We start from the raw sequence: 13,998 nt of genomic DNA, 5'->3' as shown, positions 1-13,998 counted from the left end.
CGTAGCAGTGTTAGTGATGATGTGGTGGTTGCATTAGAGCTAGTGTAGATAACGTGATGGTGGTGGTTGTAGTTGTAGTAGTAGGCAATCACCGCCTTGCTCATCTCCCATCTAAATGGTACTGGTCAGTTTGCTACGGTACTGTTATGATAATGGTACCAGTACACAATAGAGTGTGAGATAACGTCGCCTAATACAGAAGTCGATGGAGTGATGGCAGGGTGTCCAGGGAAATCTAACCTTAAAATTTCCTACCTAGAAGTGAAATTTCCTACCAGGTATTTTATCAATTCTTGCCATCCCCAGTGTTCTATACGCTTAAAAAAGACAATCCTACTTAAAATAGGTCTTTCCTCAATACAATCAATATTTTAAAGAAAGAGCAGAGAGGTGAAAATGACTGGTCACAAAAAAAGAGGAAATTTCTCAGAGCACAGATCATGACCCATCCATGGACTATAATCTATAAATTTGAATTTCATTAAAATTTACTGAGATGCAACTCAAAATGTCTCTCGCAGAAATTTTTGACATTTGGATTTATTTCAAAAGTTTAATAACTGATAGCAACATACAAAATCTTATCTACTTAGAGAATGGTACCATGTGATTATACAATGTCAAAAACCATCACCTACCCCCATTTTCACTTTTTAAAAATACTCATATGATGTGTTGGTAGGTATGATGTGGTAGTAAGTTATGGTATTAGTGGTAGATATGACAGTGTAGTGGTACAGTGGAACCTCCCGATAACGACATGCCACGGGACCGAGTTTTTATGTCGTTATCCAGAGGTGTCGTTATTTAGAGGTTTCCAAGATGGCGGACAAAGTGGGCGTGGTAAGGCCCGCGGGACCAGTTTTTATTAACATTGACAAAACAAACAAAACATTGTAGTTTATTCCTCTTAGAGGGTTCTTGTGCGTGTGTCTGGGTGAGACTTTTAGGTGATCTGAACTGAGTACACTGATAGTGTGCTCCTGGAATCTACATCTGTTCCCTATTTAAACCATTCCCCTTTGTCTTACTTTTTCTTATGTCATTTCAATTGTAAATCTAGAATGTTTTTTACTATCCAATTTTCTTCCTTTTTACTGGCGCTGAAATGACATAGAGATGTGTCACAAGCACTGTAAATCCCTTTAAAACAAACAAAAACAGGTGTAATTCGAACGCTGCGAGTTAGATAAAATTCCTCCTCCTCCTCCCACAAAAATACTACTACTACTACTACTTCTATCACCACATAATATCACATTTTCCAAGATTCTGTGTTTACTTGCTTACACTTACATTTATACCTTGGCTTTTATTAATGCATATCAGCCAAGATTCGTCAAAAAAAAAAGCTGCGTTCTCATTGGTTCAAGCAGGAATCGTTTTTATAAACTTTGAGTACTCATACTCGGTATTTTTTAGTATCAGATATCTACGAAAACTGCCGGAGGGTTTTTTTTTTTTTCCTGATCTTAAATAGAAAAAAAATCGGGACCACAGGTCAATGTCGTTATTAGGAGGTTGTCGCTATTTGGAGGTTCCACTGTAGTTGTAATGGTTGTAATAGTGAAGATTGTGATGGTGGTAGAGATTATGATGTGGCAGTGGTTGCAAAGGTGGTGGTGGTAGGGATGATGATATGGTGGTTGTAGTTGTAGTGGTGGTGTTTATGGATAGTGATGTGGTGGTTGTTATGTTTATAGTTTATAGCAGTGGTGATGGTGGTGGTTGTAGTTATGGTGGCGTTGATGGTAGGCATGGTAATGTGGTGGTGGTTATAGTAGTGGAGGGGGTAGGGATGATGATGTAATGGTGGTTATAGTAGTGGTGCTGGAGGTATAGATGATGTAGTAGTAGTTTTAGCAATGGTAGTGTGATGGTGGTTGCTGTGGTGGTGGTGGTAGGGATGATCATAATGTGGTTGCATTCGTAGTAGTGGTGAGGATGATAATATGGTGGTGATTGGAGTTGTAGTGGTGGTGGGTATGATGATGTGGTAGTTATTGTTGTAGTTATGGTATGGGATGTGGATGTGGTAGTGGTGGTGATGGGGATGATGATGTGGTGGTGGTTGCATTAGTGAGTGGTGTTGGTGATAGGGATGATGATGTGGTAGTTTGTAGTAGTGGTGGTGGCAGGGATGATGATGTGGCGGCAGTTGTAGTAGCAAAATAATAATAATTTTGTGCACAGTTGTCCTGCGTACATTTGTTATGTCGCATTTTAAGTCTAGTAGCGCGCAGGTCCAATATTGAGGACGAGCATAACTGAGTCAGTGGGGCGACGGTCCAGTATTGAGGACGAGTTGGCTTTGACGCCGAGTGCGCCAGTCCATTATTGAGGACAAGATCAACCCCGTTTATGAATGGAGTTGTTAATCTTTCTATATTTAGAAATGCATTAAAAATTTAATTGATTCTGATTGGTCAATAATTTAGCTATATCCTTCAACTTGTTGAAGGCAAGTTAGTGGCCTTTCAAGTCATAAACGAAGCCAACAAAGAGCCCCCCCCCTCCCCCCAACCCCATGCCCCTACCACGCTGTTTTGCATGCTCTGGTCATCTGTTACATCTCAAACAAAGGACACGAAGAAATAATGTTACCCACGTGTGTGTGTTTGTAGAAAATTCCTTTATTACATGTGTGCATCTGTACGTGGGCTCTTGGTGTGTATATGCATGTGTTAGACGAAAACTAGGCTAATGTGTGTAGCAATAAGGTGTAAAGCCTTGCTCCCTCTCATTCCACCACTCAATTATTCGTAATAGAAAGATGACTGTTGCAGGTTTCATAAATTCTTACTAAGTTTGCTCTCTCAATAAATATTTTATTTCCCATTAAGAAAATGTAAAGGTTGTACCATAAATTATTGCTATTAGCTCAAAAAAGTATATTTTCTGGGATGGGTGTAAATATTGAAAAACTGCTAGGCGAGCTGCCATTGTTTCAACTGATCAGCTGGAGCAACTAGGCACTGTCCAGTGTAACTTCCGGAATGCAAGGCCGCGTCACTTGAGTTAAGCAAGAAATTCCTAATTTTTCTCATTTTAAAGAAAATTTCACCCTAATCCCATTATTTCCAACTTTTCCGACCAAGTATGAACTTTCCGACTTCCCTGGACACACTGGATGGGTCATGTGTGTAAGACCCAGGTCAAACATGTTCGCGACTATCACCCCCCCCCAAAGTTCAGCATGCACACACAGACGTACGCATGCACACATACACCCATGCGTAACACATTAACTGACACGCACTACGAGGAGAGAGTGATGGAATCTCATTTCTGTTCAACATAATTCGAGAGAAAAAAATTCACTGGATGCAAGGGAAAATCCAGTTTGTTTGAGATTTCCGTGTTGCCAATAATAACAATAAAGTGGGATTAAATTGTACCGAGTTTGAGATTTGCGTGTTCGAGTGTAATCTCATTCTAAGACAAACAAGACATAAAGCATGTTGGAAAACAGTTATAGGGGGGATAGACAGAAAATGTCTCCCTGCCCACAACGGGAGGTCAGGAAACCCCAAACCTGTGGTGGTTGTAGGAGCCATGGCAGAGATGATGGGTAGTTGTGGTTGTAGTATTGGTTATAGTGTTAAGTTTTAGCATCTCTGCAATCCTAAATTCATGCAATTTTAATTTTATTTGCAAAAACTGGAATCCGGCTACAAGTTAAGGCATCTGCCATATCCCACACCAAAGGTACACAACTAATACAATTTTACCAGTTGGATAATTCATTACAAATTGTTTGCAAAATATTGGTTTAATTAAAAAAAAAAAAAGCAACTTACTTGTAATACTTGTCCAACAGTTTCGCTTACTGTTGTAGACAAATTAGAAGGGCAGATGTCAGCTTCTGAAGTAGAACTTGTATTATCAACATGTGTTGAAAGACAGAAAACATCTTTCCTTATCATGGAGTCCCAGGAGGACCCTGGGATAGGTATGGAATCTCCCCATCCATTCCAATTGTGGTCAACTGGTCCATCCACTTTTGGCTGATCAATTACATCGATGCTGTTGTCCACATGCACATTTGACCTTTGATCTACAGTGCCATCATCAGGAATTGCACATCCTGGGGTTTTCCTCCAGCAGTCCATGGTATTTTCTTGGGCGGCTTTGCGCCACACGCTAGCAGGTTCCAACCATCCAGAGGGAGTTCCATCATCAGCCCATCCAAAAAGATTAATTTTGGACTCCTCCTCTCCACCCGGACACATCCCACTGTCTGCAGAGCCTCGTCTTGCATAACAACTATCATCATCATCATCATTGTCCACCCCGATATGAATAACTAATTCATTCTCAGCAGGTGGAGGTAAGACTATATCAAAGGCATCCCGTCTACCACCATGAACATCTGCCCCATGGCAAACCCTCTCAAACTCTGCCATCTGTGACATAGCAAAGCCAATCAAGTCATTAGTCTTGACTTCCTCATCGTTCTTAGCTGCCTCCAATGAACGAGGTGAGTGACCACCACTATTCCCATTTACACAAGGAGCACTGGTATCAGTTGGACTGGAATTCCTCTGTCTATTCCTGCTTTCCTTACGACTTGGCTTAGTTATTTGCCTCTCCTGCCGTCTCACTCGAGCCAACTCATTCTTCCTTTTTTTCATTTGCTCTCTATTAATGACATCCCATGAGATAATATTAGAAATCTCTAAGTCGTCATTATCTAGGGCAAACAACTTATTATGGGGCAATCCTGGTGCTTTCTGTTCAATATGAAGGAAAGCCTTGGGAGATTCCTCGTCCAAAAGATCTACTTTGTCAGCAAGCCTGGGAATCCCAGTCAAATGATCGGACTCATCATTGGAGATGATGGTGATCAATGGCCAGGAATTAAGTCGAGCTGGGGAAGAGACATCAAGGGGGAGAGGGAAACGAAACTTTCTTTTTGGGGAGTAGAGCTTGGCAGTGGGTAATACTTTAGAAAAAGCCGACTTCCATTCCGATTCGTAATGATGGCGCAGAGCCCCGCCTGAAAAGATGCCTGTTTCAAAGGACATCTCGTCCACTTCAATCGTGACAGGGCTTACACTCTTTGGAACTGGAATCAGGTGGAGGAGACCAGTTTTTGCACAAACAGCATCTTCACTTTTATCCACAAATGTAATTTTGCGAGCTGCAGACGTCCTCCTGCTTCTTTGGATATTCTCAATCCCACCAGAGGATCTCAGCCATCCATCAGCACAAGCACCTTTCTTGACGACGACCACAATGTTATTCATTTTTGACTCTGCAGGCAATGAAGGAAATGCCTCATCATAACATCTGAATTAAAGAAAAAATACACATGAAACAGTACATCATTGTGATAAGGAAGCACTAAAATTATATTTCAAGAAATAAGAAAAATGTTGAGAAATGGCTGTCATTAAATTCTGACAAAAGGAAGAAAATAAAAAAAGGGTGGGAAGGGGAGGAATTAAGACTGTGTGGATGAAATCTGTATGCTCTGATAACCCTAGAGAAAACAACAATTGGTCAACAAAATCTTAGCAACAGTAATGGAAATTTTATTACTGTATTGCTTAAAATTATGATAAAATAAAGGCTCTTTGGGAATCAACAATTTTTACATAATAGCAGAACAATGTTACCCTGAAATTGTTCAAACTGACTGATTTTGCTGGAGGAATTGACTGTCTAAAAATTTGCCTCCCATTTCTCATATTCAAAACTACACAAACGTCACATGGTGACAGATGTATAACACAATGACTATATCTCATTTCACACATTCATACAGAGCTGCCATTATACTCTTACCTGTTAGACATCATATACAATTGGATATATATATATTTTTTTAAAAAACTTTTTTTGTGTGGCTTATTTGGTTCACAACACCATTACAACTGGTTGATGGTAAAAGAGATTCACACATTCTATAACAATTTGAAAAAGGCGGAAATGTTATAGTGATGGGTTGAGATAAACCACCATTGAGGCAGAAGATTCTCAGCCCTGAGAAGGCAGGCATATCATAGAAGAAATAAAAGGTTCATTGTTTTGTTGTCATTTATCATAAGAAACACCACAGACCCAATTCAGGGCAGATATTTTGTTCAGCAAAGCTGTATCAGGGTTCATGTTTTTTATGAGTTCAACTTCATATTCAATTGCCCGATGCTTTTCTTCAAAGCAATAAGTTGAATTTTGTTGTCAACAGTTATCCTTGTCAGAAGGGACACCTTTCTAGTGTTAATATCAGAAGTGACACCAAAAGGTATGAGTAAGATATATTATGTAACATTTTAATTAGAAATGATGTTTTTGTTTGTTTGTTGTTTATAAGGGTTTTACGGCTCTTGCAACACTTTTAGGTCATATCAGCGCCAGTAAAAAGGAAGAAAATGGGATAGTAAAAAGTACTAGAATTACAATTAAAGCACCCAAGATTTTGGTCAAGACATGATGGATGAAAAAAAATCTGAGTTTTCCACATTACGGCGGGGTACTCAAAAAGGAGAAAAAAATCTGAGTAAATCAAATTTTATCGTGGTACTTGGCAGGTATGCGGTTCCATCCGCGGTGTACTGACGAGGTTGGCAGAGTAATGTTGTGCTAGAGATTTTGTCACTGCAGTAGCCTTTGGAAAAGTGAGGGAGTTAGTGATTTTTGAATCGGAGAACATAGTTTTAAAAAATGTCTCTGCAAGTTCAGCAATGGCTGACAGTACATTGTGCTAACAAAACAAAAAGAAGCTCTGCATATGTAACTTGCTTTTGAAACAAATGTGGAAATAGGAGCCGACTTGGTAGCCGATGCAGCTTTTGTATGTTTCTTAGTTGAAACATGACTGACCACATCATTCTTGCCTCCGTCCGTTTTGCATGCTGTGCAATGCGCATGATGCTCTCTTTTAACGAAATGATAGAAGAAAATTCCACAGTAAAATCATTCCTGAATTACCACATGTTCTTTGTTTTTTTGACGGGGCGGCGGCGCCATGATGAGAAAATTAATTAAATCCACAAGAAAATGGAAATATCTACTATCGAAAATGAGAAGTGACCACAATGAAATTCAATAAAGTGCGAGTAGCAAGAAAATAAAATGGGATTCAATTCACTTCTCGTGCTATTTAAATTCTGTTGAGACGAAAGTCAAGCAGTTTTAAATATAATAATAGAGACAACAAAAATTAATAGATATACCCAGTTCAATTGTATATTTTTTTAAATCAGACAAATACGGTATTGATTCCGTTAAAAACAATAGAATTTGAAAAGGCTGGTAGATTCGAAACAAACTATTCGGTTTTGTTTTTGTATTTTTAATATACAGCACCCAACAATCATCCATAAATCAGGACTTTAGACCTGAACTGGGGATAACAGGATTTGACCTTTAAAAAAAACGGGATAATCCCGGTTTTACCGGGACAGTTGGCAGGTCTGCAACTCTGGGGCACTTAACTTTTTTTAAAAAAAGAAGGTTATTATGACACAATGATCATTGTTGTCACATGATGTAATCAACACCAAACCAATGCAAAGTAAAAATTACTTATGCTGTAATAAAAAAACTCTTAAACATTTAGAACTTAATGAAATATAAACATATTTCATTTTAGACAATTCAATTCAATATGAGGTGCACAAAACAGTGTATTTGGTGTCATCTATCGACGCCATGAAAAAAGCTTAATGCATTATCTTTCAATCATAAAAATACCAAAAGTTTAAGGTTCCATCCATAACATATGTCCTTTAGGAACAAAAATAGAGAAATAAGCACTTGGCATATGGCATCCTTTGACCTTGGCTCATTTATTAATTCAATACTTAACCAAAGCAACCGGAAAATTAGGACAAGGTTATGTTGCTCTTATCGGGTTGTGGGGTCGACTTATGGTCTCATTCCTAGTCCAATTTGTTGTAATGTAAAACTCACCTTTCCTGCCCTACCCTATATTTCTTGTTGCTTGTCTGTCGGCGATATCCTTCTACATTAACACTTATGGAACCAAGCAATTCTGGGTAACACATTGTAGAAGAAAGAAACTGTCATAATCACTCTTCAAAAGTATAATAACACAGAGATAACATTTAAGTTACTGTAATACATTGATTCACTTTTCTTTCAACCCTCTCCCCACACAATTTTATTTATTTATTATCAGAGACGCCAACTGTAAATATGGCTCACAGGAATTTCAGACACCACTCGTAGGAATTTCAACGCCGAAAGAGGAATTTCCGCACACAAGAAAAGGGAATTGGAATGGTATTTATATATTTATAGTTCTAAATAGATAACTGATTAGAATTATATTATGATAAATAAACACAATGCCAAATACACCCCAAAGTTTCCCTATTTTAAATGAAGTAAAGCTCCAAATTATAATCTAGATTTAGAGTTTTTTTAAATGTCCCTTGTATTAAGTTAATAGTTAAAAATGCATAAACCTGGGACATGCAAGGGTAAACTCCATACATATAAGCAGTCCACTTTTTTTTTCTCTTCATTTTTTTATCAGATTGCCAAATCAGGACAGTTGGCCACTATGCTAACATCAAAATCTGACAATACTCACTTCTTGGGTTTCTAACTTTAGTAGCTTCAACACGCTCGACCAATTCATCAATTAATTGCCCGATCAGACAAGGAATGGGTTGTTTGTCCTTAAAATAAACATTGAAAAACAGTATTCATTGAGAGTTACATCTGTGAAAGCCTAGGTCCATAAATCATTCAATACTATAATATTACTTCAATGGACATGAGTGCAATTCATTAGTTGTTTAAAGTATAGTAAAAAAAATATTTTCTGAACACTTACAAGAGGGATGACACCCTTCAAGAACTGCACGGCCGCTTTTTTCTTTTGTTCGATGGATTTACCAGTTCTAAGGTTGTCCAACTCCCTCAAGTAGTCATCAGGTGGACTAAGAGGCTCATCCTCTACATCGGCATCATTAAGAAAAATCGTGACCACATGATGAGCATATTGTCTGTAAGAATTAAAAGCAAAAGAAGACATTCATTTATCCCTTTTATAAATACAGATCGTTGTCACAGGACTTGCACCGAGATTCAATTGTTCAAGCTTTATCAAGTTTAGATTCAAAGTTCAAAGTCTCACACAGACACAGTCAAAAAAGAGAAAGATAGCATTCATAGCGGAAACAGAGCCCTAAAAGAAACTTATGCACCAAAAAAAAACAAAACAATTAAGAACATTGCTCCAAATAAAAATATCTTTAAAAATATTGCGACTTATCAATGTTGTCCATTTGAAGCCATTAGATACGAACAGCCAAAGTTTATCCAGATTTGTGCAGCATTGTCATAAAATACTGCCCACCAGATCAAGCAACCCAATCACTGCTGGCTAGAGAGTAGGTTAAGAAAAATCTTTCTACACTCTGCATCAATAAGCTTTGTGTGAGATGGAAATTTACTACTGAGCTATTGAGAAAACAATGGGCGTAATAATTTCAACTCTTCCCATAGTAATTGAGGACAGAAAGATTGCTCATAAAACAGAGACCATTTTAATGGCAGAAGGAAGATATAGCACGAAAAATGAAGAATCCATAACCAAGAGTAACTGGCAATAGTGGGTGTTATAAAGTGAAGCAAGGTGCTGAGGACTTACAGGTTGTAATTGAAAAAATGAAAGAATATTCTAAATTCTATAATATTAGACAAGAAATGGTCATAAACTCACACATTGTTATCAATTTCTAAGGGCTCTAATTCTGTGCCCAACCACGCACGCAACTTTTCAATCGTAGAGCTGTCAGTAGCTCGAAGAGGTGCCTTCATGATCCCCTCTTACAAGCTCTGCTCCCACCAAAAAGGGTTTTACACTCTCATGATGAAGTGTCTCTTCTTTGTCTGTTGAGTTCAGCAGAAAAAAAAAGAAAAGAAAAAGAAAACATACTAATCATCAGTGATGATAATGGCAATTTGTCAATAAGGAGGAAAATGCACTGGTCCATCAATCAAACTCAAAACAAAATCATAACATAAAATATCATAGTTTCTCGTGTATTACTACTACTATGGTACATCTATTCTTAATAGTAGAGATATAACTTACTTTATGTCAATTTTTAAAGAATTGTCTTTTCCGTAAAACGATCTTAAAACATATTTTCTATTCAAAAGATTTAAAATTAACTTGTGGTACAAAGGTCTGAAAGTATTTGCTTTTACTTGTTTTATCTTTGTTACTGTAGCCCAGTGGTTTCGGATCTTACAATCAAGACAAGTATCTTTAATAAATTAAAATTGTAAACATTGTAAAAACAAAGTTTAAAAAAGTAAACTAAGTGGAGCACCCCTTATAATCGTAAAAGATTAATATCATCTCTCTATAACCAGATGACGTTTATAAAGCTAACGAGAGAGAGAGAGAGAGAGAGAGAGAGAGAGAGAGAGAGAGAGAGAGAGAGAGAGAGAGAGAGAGAGAGAGAGAGAGAGAGAGAGAGAGAGAGAGAATGAGAGAGAGAGGGGGGTTGTTTTTTTTTCTAATCAGGGGGAAGTTATAATAATTATCTTTTTAAAAACACCCCTAACTGTACTACCAAGCTTGACTTTACAAATAAAATCTAAACTCATTTATCACATCCCCCATCCCCTTCCTTTTCTATCATCAATTGCTTTGTGTCATTTTTGACATCTGGTGTCATTCTAGACATACTGACTGACGCCATAAAAGTGTCACCAAAATCCATGCAACTGAGCACGGGTGTTAAAATATGACACAAGACATGATGGTGATTTTTTCATGGATCCACCACTTGGCCTGGGCTTTAATCAGAGGAAAATATTTGACACGGCAAAATCAGCGGAAAATTTCTGAGAAAATCCCAAAACCCCCTCGGAAGATTTATCATGACTGTATTATACAGCACATGAATCTTCATTTTTTATAGGAAAAAGTCTATATAATTTCAGGTACTTGAACTTTTTTCACAATAAATAAATATTAACATTTAATGTGAGAAACTAAGAGGATGGTTCCCAGAGGGCAAAACTTACTTTACTTACTGAAGATCTGACCTAAATAAAATGATTCCCTTGTCACCCCTTGAGTGTCAAAAGCTCCAATAGCTGATGACACTTTTTGCTCAGAACCTGTTTCATAACTGCAAACTGCTTAAAAAATGAGCTGGCGAGCCTGAAAATATTCTCACAATCACCTGGGACATTGACAGTTATAATTTCAACAATCAAGATTGGATGGCTATAAATAAATTAAAGCTCAATCAATGAAAACTTGAATTTATTATAAGAACTAATATTCACCGTCAAAAAAAAAAAAAGAAAAGAAAAGAAATAAAGTGAATATATTGGTGAAAATTTATCCATGAACCATCAGATCAACTGCCTCTGTAAAAGCATGTAAAATCATTTCATTATCCAAAAATCAAATTGATCCATCATCGTCTCCACTGACGTTGCAAAGCAGCTTGCATCTCTAATGCATAGGTCAAAACTGGAAAAAAATGAAACGCCTACCAGGACTGAACCAGCAAAACAAAAAGCCTGCAAGATAAAAAGCAGTTCATCTGTCAAACTCAAACCAAAATGCAAGAATAATAATATAATAGTAACGTAATACATTACTACTAGTGCTGTACCTACATTCATTTTTATCAGAGATAACCATTTTCTGTAAATATCTAATTTTATTAGCCGGCAATTGAAATTGTTTGATATGCCGGCCAGCCGGCAGACTTTGACCCATGCTCCAAAACTGTCTAAATGGACAGTTGAGTCGAGGACAAAAGGTGCTAAATATCAAATGCTTCTTTTGAAGTCTTTACTTTTGTTCCTAAAAGGGCAGAAGATATACTTGGAACCTTAACCTTTGGTATCCTTTTGATTGAAAGATATGTGAAACTTGTGATTTAAAAGTTGACACAAATGTTCATGGTGTCACTTTATGACCGATGACAACAAAAATAGCACAGAAAACCAACTCAAAAACTTTGCAACCACATAAAACTTTATTTTCAAGATTAAATAACTCACAGTTATCAATTAGAGAAGTTATAACATTAATACATGGTTTCATACATAAACATCCAGTCGTGTCATTCATCAGAAGCGACACTTTAGCGAAACCAATTTTTTCAAATCAACAATAGACAACAAAATAAGGAAATTTTATGAGTTAGCAACTGATGCTGCATATAATACAGAATGTCAACAGATACTTGGTGTTGTTGATGAGAAAATGATGACACCAAATACACTATTTTATGCACCTCATATTGAATTATCTAAAATAATATTGAAATGGCAAACTCATTTTTAAATTAAGCCCTTCAGCCAAGGCACCATTAGATACCGTTGGCTAGGCATTCCATGAGGGATTTTGATAATCCACCAAACAAGACGTCTGATGACAACAAGAATCACCCATGTCAAAGTGAGCAAATTGGAGTTTAATAATCTTGCCCAAGGAAAAAAACGAAAGTGTCTGAAGCAAGGCTCGAACCTGGGACCTTCCGAATCACAGTGCAATGCCTTAACTACTCAACCACTTCGCCCCCCATAAACAAGACAACCAAATGAAATATTATTAGATTCCATCAAGTCTTAATATTGAGTATAATTTCTATAGTTACACATACCTTTAAGAGTCGCTTCTGAAAATTTACCCTTAAAAAAAGTAACTTCTGACAAAGATAAAGGTGACTGCAACAAAACTCAACTTATTGCCTTGAAGAAATGTCACAGGCAACTGAACAAGAAGTGGGTAAACTCATAAAAAAACACAAAGCAGTTCCTTTTGACATTTGATACAGCTTTGCGGAACGAAATATCTCCCCTGACTGGGGCTGCGGTGTTGCTTATGAAAAATGCAACTAAACAATGAACCTTTTATTTATTCTATGATATGGTTGCCTTTTACAAGTTGAACAGTATTTTTAAAAATAGATTTTTACTTAGAAAAGTGAAGTGTTTTAGTAAAGATACAACCAAACTCAATAACCATGAACAAAATCAGAAACAAATTGCCATCAAATTTGATCTTAGTCACACTGACTTGATAACTAAGATGATTGCACGTAGCATTAGTCGTAAATCTGGATTCATTGTCATGTATGTCAGTAAAGCACCTTTTGGCCTTGGCTCAGTTGTGACCTTCTCTCTGCATTCAAAGACAAAAAGGCCTTCAAATTCGAAAAAGCCAGGAATTATCCTTGATTCTACATTGTTAAACACAGTGGCAGGTGTAAGTTAGCCTTTACATTGTTTTAAAGTAATATCCACCAGAACCAGATCTCAAAGATTCAATAATGCTGGGTGGACAGGAGTAAAGATCTCCACTGCACCAAGGACAGATAACTGCCTCTATCATTGCTAATCAGCGCTCTACCAGCTGAGCTCCGAGAGCTCCTCTCTGTCTGTGTAGCCTGATTAATATTTGCCACTTCAGTCGAAAAGTGTAAAAAGCTGCAACAAAAGTGAACACAATTTTTAAAATTAAAAATAAATAAATAAATAAATTTTAAAAAATAATTGAAATTTAATACTGGGTTCTCATCAAGGGATGGATGAGGATGAGTATTCAATGTCAAAGTAATCTGGCCCCACCAAAGACGTTAAAAGTAAAATGTCTTACCTTAAATATCAAGTCCTTCTGATGTCCCTGCATCTGGACCAAACCAATTGCCGGATGGCATGCTTTAGGAAAACTGCATCCTGAGGTGATCAAACATGGCATGGGAAACTGAAAAAGAAAAAATCCCAAAACAAAAGCCATTTAAACAAGCGCAAAGAAGTAGATTGGGGGTAGGGGAGGTGAAACAAAAAAACATTAACAGTGCAGAGGATTGCTTAGTCAAATAGCAGCTCCCCTGTCAAGTTCAGGTTGGCCTGCATCAATCACACCTTACCAAGCCAACTTTTATTGCCATTTTTCCAACAAACCTACCAATTGGCTAAATAGATAAATAAATTCTTGCTTAGACATCTCTCTGTGAAATATGACCAGGAATGTAA

At 37.2% G+C, this 13,998-nt stretch overlaps 1 protein-coding gene across 5 annotated transcripts in view; it reads right to left on the bottom strand.

The window, feature by feature from the left end:
* LOC144966494 (uncharacterized) overlaps positions 1-13,998 on the bottom strand; it is a 37,540-nt gene that overhangs the window by 13,867 nt on the left and 9,675 nt on the right. For 4 of the 5 annotated variants that reach the window (XR_013644227.1, XR_013644228.1, XM_078903101.1 and 1 more), the window contains exons 2-7: positions 13,619-13,726; positions 9,704-9,873; positions 8,813-8,984; positions 8,567-8,654; positions 7,921-8,002; positions 3,801-5,292 (exon numbers count right to left, since the gene is read on the bottom strand). Coding sequence is in view for 3 of the 5 variants with exons in the window: in XM_078903101.1 (XP_078759227.1) it covers positions 3,801-5,292; positions 7,921-8,002; positions 8,567-8,654; positions 8,813-8,984; positions 9,704-9,801 (1,932 nt within the window). In the remaining 2 variants the exon portion in view is untranslated. Of the gene's footprint in view, positions 1-3,800; positions 5,293-7,920; positions 8,003-8,566; positions 8,655-8,812; positions 8,985-9,703; positions 9,920-13,618; positions 13,727-13,998 lie in introns of those variants that run through there. The other variant, XM_078903100.1, reaches the window with a different exon arrangement.

The sequence above is a fragment of the Berghia stephanieae genome, chromosome 2 (assembly GCF_034508935.2).
Source record: "Berghia stephanieae isolate SIO BIC M18660-M18661 chromosome 2, UCSD_Bste_1.3, whole genome shotgun sequence".
NCBI classification, from domain to species: domain Eukaryota; kingdom Metazoa; phylum Mollusca; class Gastropoda; order Nudibranchia; family Aeolidiidae; genus Berghia; species Berghia stephanieae.
The sequence above is the reverse complement of the archived record's forward strand: the minus strand, read 5'-3'. Positions and strand labels throughout refer to the sequence as shown.